This window comes from Leucoraja erinacea, chromosome 20, assembly GCF_028641065.1.
Source record: "Leucoraja erinacea ecotype New England chromosome 20, Leri_hhj_1, whole genome shotgun sequence".
NCBI classification, from domain to species: domain Eukaryota; kingdom Metazoa; phylum Chordata; class Chondrichthyes; order Rajiformes; family Rajidae; genus Leucoraja; species Leucoraja erinaceus.
Window position 1 is genome coordinate 36,452,514 of NC_073396.1, and position 20,241 is coordinate 36,472,754.

The 20,241-nt window shown below is 42.3% G+C and overlaps 1 protein-coding gene across 2 annotated transcripts in view; it reads left to right on the forward strand.

The window, feature by feature from the left end:
* Positions 1–20,241, forward strand: part of abcc1 (ATP-binding cassette, sub-family C (CFTR/MRP), member 1) — a 169,919-nt gene that overhangs the window by 60,624 nt on the left and 89,054 nt on the right. For both annotated transcript variants that reach the window (XM_055651875.1, XM_055651876.1), the window contains 6 exons: positions 159–220; positions 4,069–4,200; positions 4,315–4,536; positions 5,690–5,867; positions 9,394–9,555; positions 14,404–14,496. In XM_055651875.1, the coding sequence (XP_055507850.1) occupies positions 159–220; positions 4,069–4,200; positions 4,315–4,536; positions 5,690–5,867; positions 9,394–9,555; positions 14,404–14,496 (849 nt within the window). The remainder of the gene's footprint in view (positions 1–158; positions 221–4,068; positions 4,201–4,314; positions 4,537–5,689; positions 5,868–9,393; positions 9,556–14,403; positions 14,497–20,241) is intronic.

Consider the following 20,241-nt stretch of genomic DNA (forward strand, 5'->3'; position numbering starts at 1 on the left):
TAATATCTAGCTAGATGCATTGTATGTTGTTGCTACACATCTGGGGAACTTATACCATTGTTAAGTTTCAGGATATTGGCTTTTGAACAGTTTCAATGCATTGAATGTTTCAGGTTGATTTTTGTTGCTGAAACTCTTTTTTTCCTGTTTAAATCTAGAAACTTTGTCCTGAGCTAACTGCTTCATTCCTGTCAAAGTTAACCTTCTGGTGGTTTACAGGGTATGTTGTATTTTGGGTCTCTTCTTGAAATGAATGCTTTAAAATGTTTTCCAAATAAAGTAGAAACCAGTAATATGTAATATGCATGTTTTTATTACTCAAAGTAAAAATTCCGCTGTCAGTAGTATACTTGTGTATTGCAGAGAAAATACCTTTATTAAACTGTTGTTCATAACTGCCATGGGAAATTCACATGAAAATAACTCCTTGTATCTATTGTTCATTTTGCTCATTGGACAGTTGTCTTAGGGTTAACCGAAACTAAAGAGGGAGCAAACCAACTGTTTAATACTAGTCTGAAAATGCCCAGTATTTGTTCTAACCTCAATTCCAGCCTTTCCTCTTATCTCTGCAGTTCCTTCATTAGAGGCCAATTAAACTGTAATTAAATATTTTTTATGATTTGTCAAGCTCCTCATTGTTAACCTTAGTAGATGGGAGCATATCGAGCAAGACATGCCTTCTGAACAGCACATCAGCTCGTGTAGTTCATTAAATGTTGCAAGAAATTAAATTGTTAATGCATGTATTTGAGGCCTAAATTTAATGAAAGTATGTTTTTTGCACGTGGACATAATGCGCCCTTTGAAGATCAATCTTTGTTTTGAGCATTTTTTTCAGAGTAATTTGTTCTTTTACAGGATAAATAGTTCTGCCTTCAGTTTTACAGTAGTAATTAATTTACAGAGTCTCGTAACACAGGCCCTTCAGCCCATTATTTTCATGGTGCCCAACATGTCCGGAAGTGGCGGCGATGTTAACAGCTGCGGCTCGCCTGCAGTCCGTCTGTCTTTACTTTTTTCTGTTGGTTTTTTTCGTCTTGTTTTGGTTAAGTTTTAGTTTGTTGGGTTGTGTTAGAGGGGGTGAAACATGTTCTCTGTCTCTTCCTTCGGGGGAATGCGACTTTTTTTGTGTCGTATCCCCCTTCTCTGCCTCCATCTGCGCTGAGGCCTAATGGCGGAGCTGGCGGCCTCCAACCTGCGACCGACCCCGAGGCTCCGGAGGCAGAGCCAGCCAGGACTTACCAACGGGAGGCTGGCCGACTTCGGGGCTAAGGCAGCGGTGGCCCGACTTGCGGCCTGGAGCCGATGCAGCGGGGCTCGGAGCTGAGACTGCGGGACCCGGAGCTGGGGCAGCGGCCTGGAGCTGGGACGGCGGCCCGGAGCGGAGACTGCGGGACCTGGAGCAGCGACTGCGGGACCTGGAGCTGGGGCGGCGGCCCGGAGCTGAGACTGCGGCCTGGAGCTGGGGCGGCGGCCCGGAGCGGAGACTGCGGGACCCGGAGCTGGGGCGGCGGCCTGGTTCGGAGACTGCGGGACCTGGAGCTGGGGCGGCTGCCCGGAGCTGATGCTGTGGCGGGCCGTCTCGGAGCGGAGACGGCGTTCTGGCTTTCGGTGGCGGCGACATCACCACGGAGGTCCGCTGGACTGGAGAGCGGCATCTCCGGCCTGGATCGATCGCCTCAGCACAGAGGGAGAACAAGGAGGGAAGAGACGGAGACTAAGACTTTGCCTCCATCACAGTGAGGATGTGCTTGGTGAACTCACTGTGGTGGATGTTTAATTTGTGTTTATTGTATGTTTTGTTATTATTGATTCTGTGTATGACTGCAGGGAACATAATTTTGTTCAGACCAAAAGGTCTGAATGACAATAATGGATCTATCTATCTATCTGTCTATCTATGTACCTATCTATACTAATCCCATTTTCCAGCATTTTGTCCCCGACTTGCTCTGCATTCACAATTCTAGTCCAGATTCTTCTTAAATATTCTGAATGTAGCTTCCTCCACCACCTCTAGCTGTGCATTTCTCGTTGTAACCACTCTCTGAGCGAAATAATTATTCCGCAGACCCTTGCAACCTTTTATTTCTCTCCCTCACCTTAAGCCTATGACCTCTGCTCTTGGAGACCACCTGCTGTGGTGATCTTGCAATCTACCCCTACAATGCCTTTGAAAATGTTCTACATCTCTGTCAGATTTTTCTTCAACCACCTATGCCCTAAGGAAAACAAACCCAGCCCACCAATTCTCATCATAACCTAAACATGCCTTTCCAAGCACAGAAACATGGCATTTTAGCCTCGCTAGATTGTGCAAACATTTATGCTTTGATTAAAACATTTCCTGCCATTTGATCTAAAACAATAGGCCTCTGCCATTTATTATTTGTTCTAAATCAGCCACACCCTTGGTAATAGGCCTCTTGCCACCGTTCCTTCATTGAATGTTATGCCACTGAGATGTCTCCACTTCTCCTTGGACTTTTTGGATCATGTGATGCACGGTGAGGATTGCCGATTTCAGTTCATGACACGGACCCTTTCCGGTAACAGATTTGAAAAATTCTTTTACATTCCTTGCCACTCGTTTTCCAATCTCCTTTTTTAATGTTTTTATATACTCACTTCAGTTTTTCTACTCCACAACTGGAAACCACTTTTTCTTTTCTATTGCTTTCATCTGCTCTGTATCTAAAACTAGAGGTTGTACATAACTTGGATTACGGTATTACATAGTTGCCATTAGATGCCACTGGACTGTTTTTGTTTATTAACTTCTAATAAAATAGACTCTCCACGGAAATTTCTTCTGCCTCAACTCTGTATCTAAACCTTCCATAACTTCAAAGAGAGCCATTGATCGAATGGATGCTGGTTTAAACCGAAGATAGACACGTAATTCGGCGGGACAGCAGCATCTCTGAAGAAAAGGAATGGGTGATGTTTTGTGTCGAGACCGTTCAGACAAGACCCGAAATGTCACCCATTCCTTCTCTCCAGAGGTGCTGCCAGTCCCTCTGAATTATGGCAATGAAGTATATTTTCTTCACGCCTTGGTCATGCACCTCCTCAATTCGCACACCATTTATTTTGTTTTATTTTGGAAATTAGATCCATTCTTATTAAAAAAAAGTTATTTGGAAGACTGGGAAATTGTTTATGGGTAATTATCTTTTCCACTGTTATTAAAATTGTTGTATGTACAGGGCTGTGTATTTTGAGATGCTTGCACTGTAGAGCTGATGACTATTTCTTATCACCATATACATTGTTTGAGTTCATGTGCTTCTAAAGCCACATTTGCTCCACTGCAAAAGTTGATTGCCTCATTGTTATTTTTATTACAAATATGACAGTGGTGGAGAAGATGAAAATACAGGTTTGTGCACCAGATCCAATACAGGACCGTTGTAGCTAAAGCAGATATTATTTATTACTGTGTGTCTTAAGATGAATTAGTCTTGATCTTTTATAATTATATTATATGATATTATTTATCAATTATATTTACACGTCATCTGGTGCTAAATGAACTTTTTTAGTAGATATTTTTTTTCGACAATTTAACTTTATTGGATTTGATATTTTAAGTCAGTTGAGTTGGATAATTGTCTCCAATCTGAACTTTACCTTCAAGCAAAAGAAACACATAATTTTGCAAAATATATCACTATCGGTGGAGTATGTGCACTTTTTTATAGACTGAAATAATCTAGTAAAATCGTGGCTGGGTTTAAATTAACAGCAAATCAGGCATATTGATATTTCTTTACATGTTTGTCATATTTGTCCCCGCCGCGAACACAGCAGCCCCCGTCCACGAACAATGGTAAACTCGATGTCCAATGATCTGCAAAATCCATTTTTGAAATACAATTTAAGATTTATAAATGTTATTTTGTTGAAAGCTAATGCTAATCCTATAATTGGATTTTTTGGAGGACTTTGTCACTTTTGTAATTTAGCTCTGTCAAAAGTTGGAACCTTTGTTATTGTTCAATAACTTTTAAGCAAACTAAAAAAACAGCCATTTAAATGTATTTTTTTGCATTCTTTCTTCAGAATGACAGTTTTGGGATATAAGCGACCATTGCAGACAGAAGATTTGTGGTCTTTAAATACGATGGATAAATCTAAAGTTATTGTACCACATCTCGTTGAAGAATGGGAAAAGGAAAGTTCCAAGATAACAAAGTAGGGGGAATATTTATAAATGTTGTTCATAGCAAATCCTTTCACAGATTTTTAAAATCTATAAATTGTACTATTTATCAGTATGCTCAACTGACCTTTTTTTTAACTTTAAAGGCCAAAGGAGATAATGTATTCTCCAAAGAAATCGAGAAATTCAGTCAAAAAGGAACAGGAGAATGCTGATGAAGCACAAGTATTGATTTTGAAGAAGAAAGGGAATTTGAAGCCTTCATTACTCAAAGCACTTTGTAAAGTTTTTGCGCCATATTTTATGATAAGCTTCCTCTATAAAGTGATCCATGACTTGCTAATGTTTGCAAGTCCTGAAATTTTAAAGTGAGTAACAATTACGTTGAAAAAATAGCCATTAAATAAAAATAATTCTGTTCTTTGCAGCACAATTAGAGGTGTATACCCTTTTTACCTATTACCTGCCACGCTTTGTCTTGCCTCTTCTCTCTTCCAGCTTTCTTTCCACCCTTACAATAGGTATGAAGAAAGGTCCCAACATCAACGTCACCTTTCCATGTTCTCCAGGGATACTGCCTGACCTACTGACTTACTCCAGCACTTGGCTTCTTTTTTTGTAAACCAGCATATGCAGTTCCTTGTTTCTACAATTATAGATCTTGTAGTATATAGTCCAATCTAATATATTTAATTCCACATGCATTTTTGTCACAGTTGTGGAAAGCTAATTTTATCTTTCATTAATAAATGATACTGCACTGTTAAAATTTCAATCTAAAATTTACCAGCACAGCTTCAGAAAGAAGCAATATTGTTTACTTCCCCTCAAATGCACAATAGTGATTTTGTTGTCAAGTAGCAAATTATTCTTGTAGCTACAAGATGTTAGTGTCAAAGCCGAAAGTAGTATCTCAGTTCAAAGTGAGGCAGGATATAAAGTGGCTGGAGCTGTGAAAATAAGGAGTTTTAAAGGAAATTTTAAAGGCTGTGAAAGAAGTTGAACGATCATTTGAGGTTGGGAAATTTATGTATTTTTTGTCGAAAAGATGAATACATTCTTGAAAATGTTGAAGGTATGAGAATATTAAAATCAGGAATTTTAATAGGACAAAAATTTGAATAGCAAATTTTATTTCTGCACAGTTGATATGAAAAATGGAGAACAGGAATTGTTATCTGTATGGAAATAAGTGGTTCTGGTGTTGCAGAAAAACTGGAGTCAGGATTGAACATAAAGTCTATGCGGCATCTGATGTTTGTTTTGCCTGATGGTCAGATATAGGGATTGAAATTAATTTGTTTGTGCAGTAATAAAAGAACAGAAAATAAAATTTATTTTGATCACTGTAATGTTCATTTAAAATCCATGACGTGCAATGTGTTTTTTAAAAACAAAATCCCACATTTCTTTTGCGTAATCACATTCATTTACTGTGAAGCAAGGCAGCAAATGTTGGTGTATGGTTTCCATGTTTTATCTGAAGAAACATAGCATTATTTCTTTTTCTTCTGTTAACAGGTTGCTTTTGCAGTTTATAAATAATGATAAAGCTCCAGCCTGGCAAGGCTACTTTTATGCTTTCCTTCTATTTATATGCGCATTGATACAGACCCTCTTCCTCCATCAATATTTCCAAATATGCTTCGTCACTGGAATGAGATTAAAAACTGCTATTATCGGAGCAGTTTATAGAAAGGTATGATTTCATTTTGGTAACCATTTAGTATAACACACCATGAAAAGCTAGCCATAACATATTGTTTTTGAAGTTTGTTATGTTTAAAGGCAAAGATGTGGAAATATGGACAGACCTCAGACCCCAATCAGCCCGTTAATGTGCTCGGACGAAGTGCGTAGTTACTAGTCGGAATTATGCTCAATGAAGCATTCACATATTATTTGTGCTTCAAATAAAATCACAAACTAAACATATTCACCAATCAAGACATGATATATACCACAATGACGCAGCAAAAGTATAATACAGTATCTCAACTCTTTTTACACATTGCAATTAATGCATTTTTTATTATTTCTTTCCACTTCCAAACAAAAATGTGGTTGGATTATTCAGCGTATGATCAACATGTCAATAAATCCTGGACCATGATAACATATATGCTTAACCATGCACACTACAGGTTGATGTAAGCATGTTTTCTGTGAAGGACCGAAAATTATCATGACATGGACATAGCATGGGTCGTTATTGCCATAGATACAGAAACACTCCCGCTTCCAACATAATTTATCCACAACAAAATATACAGGTTGCAAGGAATTTTCTAAAGGCATTTTATGATAATCTATCTATCTATATATCTATAAAACTCTGGGGCCATCCGACCGACTGCCGTCCGGCGCCCTTACTGCCTTTCAATTCGTGCCCGATACTCGCAGATGTCCAATCGGAATGGCCGATGCTCGCAGATGTCCAATCGGAATGGATCCATTTGCATGTACTGCTGCCGGCTGCATTTCTTCCTTTGATTCATTGCCACGCCCAATCCAGACGCTCAATCTCCGAGATCTTTTCCATTTCGGTAGAGATTTCGCTTTTCTTTCTAAGTATCCGCTCCTCATTACATTTCGTCGTGTTGAAGTGCACGTTTTTAATCAAATCCTTCTCCCCCCCCCCTTCCACTCCCAAGTATTTCAAAATTAACTGGCTTCTCCATTTACATGTCAGCTTCCAACACACTTCGAAACAAAGTTGCAAGACAGGAACACTCTGAACTTTTCACTGCTGCAGCAGGCAGGGGAGGTGCCATTGGATTTTTTTTTAAATCCACTGCTGAGGGAGGCAGGGCAGTGCTGGAATCTTACTTTTGGGAACGGCTTCAGTTCCATTGGAGGAGACGGGTGCATGGTGGAATATTGGGTTGGGGGATCACACCATTGAGCGAGCAGACCCAACGGGTCTGCACTTGGTCTAGTAGCTATTAAAACTGACTATACCCATCTGACAGGTTAAACATTACACTAACAAGAGATGGCCAAAGGACATAAATGCAACAAATGTTCTTTTGGTAATATATTTAAAGGTGTCAAGACGCCACATTACCGGACATTCAGATTAGATGTATGTGTTGTGAACAGCAATGAAGATACCGAGTTTGTAAGCAACAAATTAAAACAAATTGTTGATAACTGCTTTTACCATCATTCCCACTTCAGAATTAACGTTAACATTTCAAGAGAAATATCTCCTGACCAAATGTGATGTATATGACTGACTAGAAGTAAAAGCTGGATAAATCCAACGTATAGTTGTGAATGTTGCTCTTTAAATAACTACAGTACTGATATTCCATGTTAAGAGCATTGATTTGCCGTTAAAATGAATTTTGTAATAACGTGTCAATGGTAGCAGTGACAATCGAACACTGCGGTTTTAATGTTTTACGTGTTCACAATTTAATTAATCCATCCACATGGATAAAAACAAATAATAACATTGGGAATTAAAACACAGTTGATTGCATTCCGTTATCAAACAGTCAGTATTCGATCTGAAGACATTTCCAGCACAATACGGTCGGGAAGGGGGGGGGGGGTTGTGTGAATCAGTGCAGGATAGTTAGATGTCGGTGGGGGGGGGGGGGGGGGGCGGGGGGTGAGAAGGCAATCGGTGCGGAATGGATGGATTGAGGCAGGGGAATTAGTGCGTGTTGGTTGGAGTCGGTAAAATTGTGAGGGGAGAGCGCGGGGGATGACAGTGGGGTTGAATGGGGAGGATGGGGGGAGCAGTGCACGATGAAGGGGTGGAGCAGTGCAGGATGGATGGAAAGGGGGGTCAGTACAGGATCAATTGGAGGACCAGTGTAGGATTGATGGGGAGTGCCAGGAGAATCAATGTGAGGTGGATAGGGAGATCAGTGCAGGATGAATAGATGGGGGGAAGGGGTGGGGGAGTAGATGAGGAGGGGAAGCACACGAGATGTCAGTGATGACTGAATAGAGGCAGGAATGGGGATCAGTGCGGGATGGAGAGGAGGGGTCTCAGGATAAGGGGGCGTAAAAGAGAGAGAGGAAAAGGCAGAGGAGGTGGGAAGGAAGGTCAGCGCTCCTCGGACAACACCGGCATCATCGCTATCAAAATATGGAGGGGACCGGGGGACACGATATCTTGGCGGCCGTGCGCGCATGCGCACACTCACACATGCGCGGGGCTTCGGAGGCTCTGTGAACGGTCATTTCTGCTCAATCCAGCGCTAAATGCAGCTCAACTGCCTGTCTCACCTGGTCATGCCTGGACTGATGACATATTTCCCGTAAATCCAGGCAGGGATAACCTGGCGGGACAGGCAGAGTTGAGCTGGGTTTAGCGCTGCTTTTCTGCGCTGGCTGTGGGCACCGTTCCCGTCTGACTCCCGACGTCTCTGGCCACCCTTGGGCGTGGGGGGGGGGCTCTCGGGTGTGGACCTCTCAAAACAGGTGGGGATGTGACCCCCCCCGTTTCTACCCCCCCCCCACCCGTCCCTGCCTGTCCATCGCCAAGTGGCGCCGCCAAAGGGGGCGGAAGTTGGGATCTCCTCGCCACCGCCTCCCCTCCTCCCCCAACCTACAGGAAGGTGCGGGGCCGAGCAGTGCAGATGCCTTAGACGGCGGAAGGAGGCCACCCTCCTGCCTCCCTCCCTCCCTCCTACCTGCCTCGGCGTGTGGGAGGGTTTGTTTTAAAAGCGCCGTTGGCGGAGTGGCAGGCAGAGCCCGCTAACAGGGCAGGGGGCGGGAGGAAGAGGAGATGGAGTTGCCGCTGCTGCTGCTGTTCGGGGCACGTCATTTGCTCCGACCGTCCGTCACGCCACACTTAGTATCTTTCCCACGCATTACAGCCGTCGCCGACACAAAATATCACGTTCCATTTCTCCAGAGATGCTGCCTGACCCGCTGAGTTACTCCAGTTTTTTCTGTCTATCTTCGGTACCAACCAGAATCTGCGTGCCCAGCTGGGCAAAATGACTCGGTGTTTAGGTTGCCTGGCAGCACTTTGGGTGGTCAGTGGCACCCGGGCAACCGCTAATTTTGAGCCCTGAGCAGTGGGTACAATCACATGGTTAAAAGCAATTTGGATAGGTACATGATTAGAAGAGGTTTAAAATGATATGGACCAAACGCAGGCAAATGTTAGTAGCTTAGATTAACAACTTTGTCGGTATGGACAACTTGGGCCAAAAGTTTTGTTTCGATGCTTGACAATTCTTTCACTGTTTTTCACTAAGGCCCTTGTTATTTCGAATGCTGCAAGAAAAACATCCACAGTTGGCGAAATTGTAAATTTGATGTCAGTAGATGCACAAAAGTTCATGGATTTGATAACCTACTTAAATATGGTTTGGTCTGCGCCTCTTCAAGTTATCCTCGCAATGTACTTCTTGTGGCAGGTAATTTAATATATAAAACTCTTTTACCCTCAACTCATCAAGTGGTTCATATTTTTACTGTCAGCTGGTTCATATTTTTGGATTGGTTATTCTTGTCCATTTCTTGTGTCAAGAGGCTACTTACAAATGACCAGCATTTTAATTTGCTGTTGTGGGTAAGAACTTCTTACTAAATCATCTTCCAGGCTCTAAATTTGTTTTTCCGTTAAACGTCTGTGGAAGGGCATTCACCCTCTTCAAAAGCCTAAGCAACTTTGATATAATGTAAGTTTGGTTGGAATTGTATTGCTTGCCATCCAATGCTATCGTAAGTGGCTTCTTGTAAATCCCAGTTATTTTTTGTTGTTGTCTCATTTCACTGTTGTCAGTTTCCTTTGTTGCTATTACCCTGATTATAAAGTCTAAGCAAGTCTACTCTTGTGAGTTAGGTGCTGATAGGCATTGATTGATGAATTGGTGAAACCTGTCCAATTATTCCTTTTGTTTAGGTTAGCTGAGATCTATTTATCTGCTTGGTCATCCATGAAAGTTGATGGGAATCTCCAACTATTTAACACAAACATTTTCAATTTGCTTTGCTTTGCATAATTAGAGCATGGTATTGAATTATTTACCATCTCAAAATTAATCTGCTGTGAAGTCAAATCAGGCTGGCCTACAGAAACAAGGATGGGAGCAGGAGAGGAGCTACTGAGAAGGTGTGTGAAAATGGATCGATGTGCATATGCTGAGCCTGAGAAGGAAGCCGGATACAAGCAGAATAAATGAGAAGCAAGTCTATGGAAAGTGATATTGGGAATGAGTCTTGTTAGAAATTGATGGTGATTCTTCCAAATTAGCATAATGCATTAAATGGAAGGATATTGGGTGGCGTGGATGAATTGTGATCTTGGAATGTATGTTCATAGATCCTTAAAATAACTGGATTTGTCACTGGTTACAAATGCATATTTGATGCTTTATTGTTAGAGGTATGGAGCAAGGAAGTCATGTTGGAAATGTAGGCTGCATTCAAGAAATAACAAACATTGTACACTGTGCTTCTGCTAACCAGAAGATGTGATTGTAGTAGAGAAGGTGCAGAAGAAATATGGGGGAACAGCCAGGTGCGGAACATTTTTAGATGGGCTAGAATATGTGCAGTTATCCACTTTGGTGCAAGCAACAGAAAAGGGGAATACTTGTTAAAAGGTGAGAGATTGGGTTGTGTTGATGTTCAGATGGATATAAATTGCTGGAGGCCAATAGGCGAGTGAGTAAGAGGGATATTTGAATACATGACTAAGGAAGGTAGATAAAAATGTTGGAGAAACTCAGCGGGTGAGGCACCATCTATGAAGTGAAGGAATAGGTGATATTTCGGGTTGAGACCCTTCTGCTTGGAAGAAGGGTCTCAACCCGAAACGTCACCTATCCCTTCGCTCCATGGATGCTGCCTCACCCCCTGAGTTTCTCCAGCATTTTTATCTACCTTCGATTTTTCCAGCAACTGCAGTTCCTTCTTAAACATGACTAAGGAAAGAGCTTTTGCAATTAAATAGAGCCTTGCTGAGACTATATTAATGTTACTGTGTACAGCTTTTAACCAATTGACAAGAGTGGCTCCAGAAAATGTTGCCATATGGGAGATTAAATAAACTGTAATAAGTACTAGAGTTTAGAAAAATGAAATATTCAAAATATTTTAATGACTTGACAGGCTAGATGCAAGAAGGATGTTTTCCTGGTTGAGGACTACTGGGGGGGGGGGGGGGTGTGAGTATCAGAATTAGGGATAGTCTGTTTGAACTGAGATGAGAAGTTTCTCTACTCACTGCGCAGTGAACCTTTATTTACAATAGGATGGCATGGAGGCTCTGTTATGTTCATTAAAAACATATCAATGTTTTCTGGGCACGAAGGCAATTGAGAGTTGCAATTGCAGTTGTACAGGGTCTTGGTGCAGTTGTACAGGGTCTTGGTGAGACCACACCTGGAGTATTGCGTACAGTTTTGGTCTCCAAATCTGAGGAAGGACATTATTGCCATAGAGGGAGTGCAGAGACGGTTCACCAGACTGATTCCTGGGATGTCAGGACTGTCTTATGAAGAAAGACTGGATAGACTTGGTTTATACTCTCTAGAATTTAGAAGATTGAGAGGGGATCTTATAGAAACTTACAAAATTCTTGAGGGGTTGGACAGGCTAGATGCAGGAAGATTGTTCCCGATGTTAGGGAAGTCCAGGACAAGGGGTCACAGCTTAAGGATAAAGGGGAAATCCTTTAAAACCGAGATGAGAAGAACTTTTTTCACACAGAGAGTGGTGAATCTCTGGAACTCTCTGCCACAGAGGGTAGTTGAGGCCAGTTCATTGGCTATATTTAAGAGGGAGTTAGATGTGGCCCTTGTGGCTAAGGGGATCAGGGGGTATGGAGAGAAGGCAGGTACGGGATACTGAGTTGGATGATCAGCCATGATCATATTGAATGGCGGTGCAGGCTCGAAGGGCCGAATGGCCTACTCTTGCACCTAATTTCTATGTTTCTATGAGAGATATGAGGATAGTGCTGTGGTAGATGATCTTGATGGTACAATAGACTCAAAGGACTGAATGACCTAGTCTTAATCCTGATTTCCTTAGTTCTCACAATGATCTGTTGTATGAAGTTTGATCTTGTTGGATTGTACAAAATTTGGATGTGTTAATATGGAGTTGATTTCTCCTGGTTGGTCTTGGTTTTCACATATCGCTGAAATGAGGAGAAATATTTTCACCAACATGGTATTGATTTTTGAAATCATTACCCACTAGGATTGGTTGCTCAGCCGCTGATTATATTTCGGGCCCAGGTCGATAGATTTGGATATGAAGAGAATTGAGGGATATGGGGGAAGTGGCATTTAAGTAAAAGATTATAGATGAACTCATTGAATGGTGAAGGAGGCACAATCGGCCAAATCACTTACTCCTATTTCTTGTGATCGAAGTGCTGCCATATTTTAGTTTAGTTTAGAGATACAGAATGAAAATAGACTCTTCGCCCGACCATCGATCACTCATGCACTAGTCCTATCCTATACACTAGGAACAATTTACAAAAGCCAATTAACATACAAACCTGCGCGTCTTTGGAATATGGGATGAAACTGGAGCACTCTGAGAAAACCGATGTAGTCACAAAGAATATTCGTACTCCATACAGACAGCATCCATAGTCAGGATTGAACCTGTCCTTCTGGCACTATAAGGCAGCAACTCTGCCACTGTGCCACCCCAGTTCTAACCTGCAGGGAGGTGGGATTAAGCTGGGCAGTGTTTTTTGGCCAGCATGAACACCAATTCTGATTTCATGAATGATGAAAATGTGAAGAGATGTAGTGTATTGTGCTGTTTGTGAAGATAGCGATGGAGAGGAATTTTGTTCCTGAAAGATGGATCAGGAAGACTCTACATGTTGTAGCGAAGAGATAAGTTGAGGGCAGTACTCAATCTTGCTACTCTGCATGTAATTTAATGTAGTTTTTGTACTTTATCTATACAGTGTGGCATGATATTCTCAAAACTACAGAATTTGTATCTTTCTCTATGCCTGTTCTACTTGTTATTTGACAGGCATCTTGTTACTGCTTGCTTCTCCTTAAGCTCTTGTCTTGTTTCGGCTGGTCTCCAATTTCCTTACGGCACATCTTGCCCCTTGCCTACTACTTAAAAAAATATTCTCAACTGAATCTTTGTTTTGAGTGTCTTGTTTTTAAATGGATCCCTGAGTGACCTGTTGAAATTTTTGCTGGAAGAGTTGAGAATAGGTTACTATCTCAGTAAGAAACCTTTTGATAAGATCAATTTTGGGAGCTAAAAAAGACCTCTTGCTTGCTCTTTGGTTACAATGGAGGAAGTTTGGGACTAAAAACAAATTTCACCTGAAAACTGATCATTTGTTAAAACCTGTAGAAACTCAGCGGGTGAGGCAGCATCTATGGGGAGAAGGAATAGGTAACGTTTTGGGTCGAGAGATTGAAGAAGGGTCTGGACCCGAAACGTCGCCTATTCCTTCTCTCCATAGATGTTGCCTCACCCGCTGAGCTTCTCCTGCATTTTTGTCTACCTTCGATTTTTCCAGCATCTGCAGTTCTTTCTTAAACATTTGTTAAAACCTTGTAATGGGTTTATCAGTAGCTTACAGGGATGAGTTCAAATTAAAAGAATAAGATTTCTGTTAGTGAAGAAAATCATTAGAAATGTGAAACAAAAACTAAAATCATGGAAAAACCCAGGACAGACTGATTGGTGGAAAGTGAAACTGTTAATCTTTCAAATCTTAAGACTTCCTCAGAACTTCTCAAAACGTCGTCCCTCCCCTCAGCCACCCTGCTCCCTTCCCCTCCACCATACGCTCATTTCCCATTCCCCCCCCCCCCTTCCTTCCCCTTGCTTTATAGTTGACTCCTTATCTGACACAATTTTGTTCCCTTTTCCCTCTCACCTTTGTCACTTGCTCCACTCACCTGCCAATGAAACCCCGTTTCCCTGCATCCACACCACTTGGCAGGCCAACCTTTTCTCTTCCAGCTTTCTCACAGATTTATCAGTCTGAGGAAGGGATCCAACCCAAAACATTGTTCGTTCACTCGATGCATGTTGCCTAACTCGTTGAGTTCCTTCAGCACCGTGTGTTTTGCTGAGGATTCTAGCACATATAGTTCCTTTATTTCTAATATATATTTTATCCATCTTGAGGCATAGATGTAGTTGCCACAAACCGACTTGTGTATAATGGTTGTAATATTCTCATTATATAATTTAGTGAAAGATTGGTAACTTTCAGTAATAGTTTGTAAACTCTAAATGTTTTTGCACTTGTTTAGAATCTGGGTCCCTCGGTGTTAGCTGGCGTGGCTGTCATGATTCTGTTGGTCCCTATCAATAGTGTCATCGCAATGAAGACAAAAACCCTCCAGGTATGTTAAACTTTGATTACGTTCAATAGCCAGTAACCTATTTTTAATTTGCATTGTTTGTAATATTCCTGGGTTCTGCAAGATAAGCCAGTAAAATTACGAATTGAAAATTAACTTCCAAGATACTAATCTGTGATTACATACAATATTGTCCTGTGTACTTATGAATGTTATGTCTTCAAAACAAATTTTGTACAAATTTAAAGATTATTTGAAACATTGCCTTTTGAAATATTTTATTTAAATAAGCCAAAAATAGTAAGATTAAACGAGAACTTACCAGTTCGAAGTTTGATCTGTATTTTATGAGGAGTAACGTTGAGGGAATACATGAAGAGCCCGCTAGTCCGCATGCGCATCATTCTTCAAAGCACCGGTGTGAATCACAGATACCTGTAATGACTTAAACATAGTAAGATTAGAGAAAAAAGATACCAGTCAAGTTTATGATCCAGGGTGGGAGCGGAGGGCATGTATTCCCTCAACGTTACTCCTCATAAAATACAGATCAAACTTCGAACTGGTAAGTTCTCGTTTAATCTTACTATTTTACTTCGGAGTCACGTGAGGGACTCCATGAAGATTTCAAAGCTCTGTGATTCTTGCCGTGGACGAGTCCATGACACACATCTGCCTTGGTATAGGGGAGAAATATATTCGACATCCATACGGTATGTAGATGCAACAAACAAATTTATTAACAAAAGAAATCATAAAACCCCGTATATTCATGGGGACAAATTATATTACAGAACTTAAAATAGTTTTTGAAAAAGTTCCAGTTTCCTCCACTAGTTTATTATAAAATTTACGGAAAGTTCCTTCTGATGACTATCCTGCCGTCTTGAGGATCTGATCCAATGGAACATCCAACTTGTATGCTGCCGACGTAGCTGCAGCCCTGGTGGAGTGAGATTTAAAACAATTAGTATCTATACCTGCTTTAGTAAGTACTTGTTTTATCCATTTGGAAATGGTCTGTTTTGTTATTCGTTTATGAGGCTGTCTGTGGCTAATGAGCAGTGCCTTTTCTGTGCCTCTGATGGTTTTGGTTTGTTTAATGTATTCTTTTAGATGTGTTACCACACACAGTCGCTCATCTGCAGGGTAGTTATTGAAAATCACTTTTAGGCCTGCCGACCCCTGTCTGTTCTGTTTTACCAGTTCCTGGATGTAAAAATGTAAATTTCCCTGCGAACTGGTCATGTTATCCAGCCTCAATTTGTGTAGGGAGTGCGCCCTTTGTGCTGTGACCAATGCCATCAGCTTGACCGTTTTTAAGGTCAAAGTCTGTAATGACAGGCTAGTGGCTGGAGTCCAGTTCCTTAGTAGATTCAGAACGATGCCAACGTCCCATATATGGGAGTATCTGGCCTTAGGAGGGTTAGCATTGAATATGCCCCTCATGAGCTTGGTTACCAAAGGGTGTGACCCCACAGGCTGTCGTTCCGTTTCTCTCCAGAGGTAGGTAGACAGGGCACTTCTGGCACAGTTGATGGCGCTGTACGTAAGTCGTTCGTCATGGTGTAAATTTACCAGAAATTCCAATACCGGTTGAATGTTCGTAGGTCTGTGGATAATGTTGTTCTGGTTGCAATACCTGTGCCATTTTCTGATATATACTAGGTATTGATTTTTTGTTGACTCTCGTTGGGCTCCAGCGATCATGTTCATAGCTCTCGTTGTTAAGCCCAGGTGTAATAAAGGAGCTTTCAGACTCTACAAACCAAAACGTTAATGTGACGATGACAAGGATGACTTGTCCTAGTTGCTGGATTTACCAGTAGATCCGGTCTGTGTTGAATGGTGATGTGAGGTTCTAATATCATCTCCTGTACCACTGGGAACCATGGTTTGGTAGGCCAATCGGGTACTATTAAGATACCAGACGCAGAGTCTTGTCTTATCTTACTTAGTACCCGACTGATGAGGCAGAAGGGAGGGAATGCATAAAAGAACAATTTCCCCCAATGCAGTGAAAAAGCATCTGTAGCTGCTGCCCCAGGGTCTGGTTCCCATGATACATATTTTGGCACTTGGTGGTTAAGCCTGGATGTGAATAGATCGACATCTGGTGTTCCGTATCGTGCTGTAATTTCAGCAAATACTTTTTTGTCCAACATCCATTCGATGTTCTCATTGAATTTGCGCGACCTGGTGTCTGCCACTAAGTTTTGTCTACCTGGTAAGTAGGTAACTGATATCCAAATTCCTCTGCGGATACACCATTGCCAGATCTTGTTTGCCAGATTGTCACATGATGTCGACTTGTTTCCACCCATGTGGTTGATGTATGCTACCACAGTGGTGTTATCAATTTGTAATCTCACATGCTGGTGAGATAACCCTAAGCAATATGACTTAAGGCCGTGAAAAGCTCCAAACATTTCTAAATAATTTATGCCCAAAGTGTGTAGTAATGATGATTCCTGTTCATTCCATCTCCCACCACAGCTGGTGATGGAATCCATGGCACCCCATCTGAGAGCACTAGCGTTTGTAGTGTGATAGACGGATAGCTGTTAATGATTGGATTGGAACAATGCCTAATGTTTTCTTTCCACCATTGTAGTTCTAATATGGCTTCTTTTGGTAGTTCCATAGGTCTATCAAAATGACCTCCATTGTATTTTAGAGCTCTTATTTTTGCCCTTTGTAAATTCTGATAATATAAAGGTCCGAATTGTGCAGCTGGAAAAGCTGCTATTATCTTGCCAATCATTCTCGCCACCTGTCTAATAGATGGTTTTCTTGTGTCAATGATTTTGCTGCAATCTTCCTCGAGGGCTACTGCTTTGTCTTGTGGCAAAGTCACTGACATAAGAACTGAGTTAATGGTAAATCCCAAGAAATCCATTGTTGTTGAAGGTTTCAATTTAGATTTAATTGGATGGATAATTAATCCTAGACTTTCAAATAATTGCATGGTGGCTGTTATTGTTAATTCTGCTTGTTTCACCCTTTTGCCCAATATATCATCCAAATAAGTCATCACAATGTGTTTATTTTCCCGTAGGAAAGCTAAGGCTGGTTTTAATATTTTAGTAAATAACTTGGGTGCAGAAGTAAGTCCATTTGGTAGGGCTCTGTATTGCCAGAGTTGATCCATCCAATTAAATTTCAAATAACGTCTGTGGTCACCTGTTATGGGTACTGAATAGTAAGCATCTTTTAAATCAATGCTTGCCATGTAGTAACCGTTGGAGATTAATAGTTTAGCAGTAGCAAAGGTTTCCATTTTGAAGTGAATATATTTTACAAAAACATTCAAATTACTCAAATCTACGATGATGCGGCAACCACCATCTTTCTTATGTTTAATAAAAATGTTGGACACGAATTCTAAAGGTTCGTGTTGGGTTTGTTCAATTATCCCCATTTTATGGAGTCTCTGCAGTTCAGCATGTGCTTTTGCTTTATCTTTGCCCTTAAGCCTGAACACTCTGTTCGGTACATGCTGGACTGGAGAATTACGTGGTGGTAAGAACTCTATCGTGTATCCCTGGATACTGTTTAGGATATAAGTATCTGATGTTAACTTATACCATGCATCCAGAAAAAAAGTGTAATCTGCCACCAACACCCATGCTTTGGTTAATAAGTAAGGGACCAGACCTACCTACCTCTATGGTTATCAGTGGTCTTATTTCTCCCCTTGTCCCCGAGGACGTTGAGGCCCCGGTGTCTTGGTTTGTGTTGTAGATGGGTGCATCTTCCACGAGGGCCGGCCTGGGCCATGTCCTAAACAAGACCGCTGTTGGATTGGTCTTGCCCTTGACTGTTCCCCGGAGTAGTCCTTGCGACCCATGAGTGCATAGGGGTAGTACTTCTGGGGGTGGCATTTGGTTGCTTTTATGATTCCCAGGGCTTTGGATTCTTCGTCCAAATCTTTTACCTGTTTTGGTAGGTCCCCTCCAAACAGGTAAGTCTTTTCGGTGGTTGTTTCTGTTCTGCATAATCCTGCAAATTTTGGGTCTAGTACCGGCTGTATGCTCTTCTTTCTGATATTATTTCGTTCATATTGGGTATTGCAGAAGAGGGCCAGGGTATCTTTCTGGTGCTGATTCATATCTTCCTCATCCAGGGTTCGTGTGAATGCTATTATCCCTGCGGTGAAGGTTTTAAGTACTTTTTGCTGCAAGACATCCCTTGTCCTGATGCTTGCTCCTACATGCTTCCAAATACATGCGTTCACGGTTGGGACATTAAGGGATTTACAGTTTCCAGGTTGCAAGTGACGCCCCATGGTGTCAATTAGGGCTTGTCCCTGTAGCTGGTTCAGGGACATGTAATTAATACTTGCCGCTAACCTGACTGGTAAATTATCCCCTGTGAGTTCTGGTTTTGCGAATTGAGCCACCATTTCAAGTAAGTTCCCACTCACCCCTTGCACTGAGTTTTCCATCAGTTCCTGTTCAGGGTCAGTCCAAATCTGCCCTGCTATGCTGTCCTGGGAGGCAATAGACGCCGAATACAGCCCTGAATAAGGTACTGCAGAGGGGCTGAATGTCTGCCCAGTAGAGCCAGAACCCCCTCTGGAGTATTGCCTCCATCAGCCGCTCCATTTTCGTCCAGTGCTCTTGGGCACCTGGCTCTTGTGGCTTATCCTGGACCAGCTGCCGCTCCAACGCGATACAGAGCTTTCGAGCGCTGACCGCTCGCGGTCGCTGGTCCCGCAGCTCAAACGCGTTCCAGTGATCTCGGTCACTGGTCGCTTGCTCTCCTCCAATTTCTTCAGCCCCACAGGCCCCTGAGCGTAGGTGGCGTGGGGCTGTTCGAAATCCGAGTCGTCCGAAAGAACGGCTCTGTCGGTTTTACGTTTAGCCTTTCCACCCGCCGGTGGTGAGGCTAGCTCCGGCACAGGTGCTCCCGACAATGGAGACAGCCCTGCACGTTCCTGCACGGCTCTCCCCCGCCAGCGTTTTTGCAGCTTTGGTTCGTCTTCTGTCCATCCTAGAGGTAAGAAAAACGTAGATCTCTTACCTGTCTTCGTTGGTTTTATACACTAGCTGTTTAGGAGGAACGTCCTTCCTCCATCGAAATGACTCGTGCAATGCGTGTAGCGTAATGATGCGCATGCGGACTAGCGGGCTCTTCATGGAGTCCCTCACGTGACTCCGAAATAAAACAATAGTTTGATTCCTCATTTCTTTTGTTAATAATGTATTTACTAGACTAAGTGGAACCGTTCGGTCCCACGTTCGACCAAAGGGACTGGTTTCCAGAGGGCTAGTATGGACATTGTGGGCCGAATGGATTCTTGGGCTGGCAGCTCAGTCACTCAGGCCTGGTGGTTTGGCACCTCAGCCACTCAGGCCTGGTGGGCTGGCAGCTCAGTCACTCAGGCCTAGAGGGCTGGCAGTTCAGTCACTCAGGGCTGGTGGGCTGGCAGTTCAGAAACTACCAGAAATTCTGCCCAAAACAGGTGTGAGACTCTGTGAGAGAGAAGGGGGAGAGGGTGGAGAATCAATTTTAGACATTTTTCATCTATTTCTGCTGATCACAGCAATGAAGGAGGAAAGTCGATCCTGGCCTGGATCTCGCAGGGAGCCAATGAAGGGAGGGAGTAAAATACTGGGGTGAGGTTTAATACTTGCAGGAGGAATACTTACTGATGGGCCGAAGGGACTCCTCCTGGGCTACTACAGGCCTGATAGGCTGAAGTGACTTTACATTTTTTTTTTTTTTAATGTGAGTGAAATCTCAGTGAAAAGCACTTTTTCTGGACTTTTTCTGGCCCGGTAC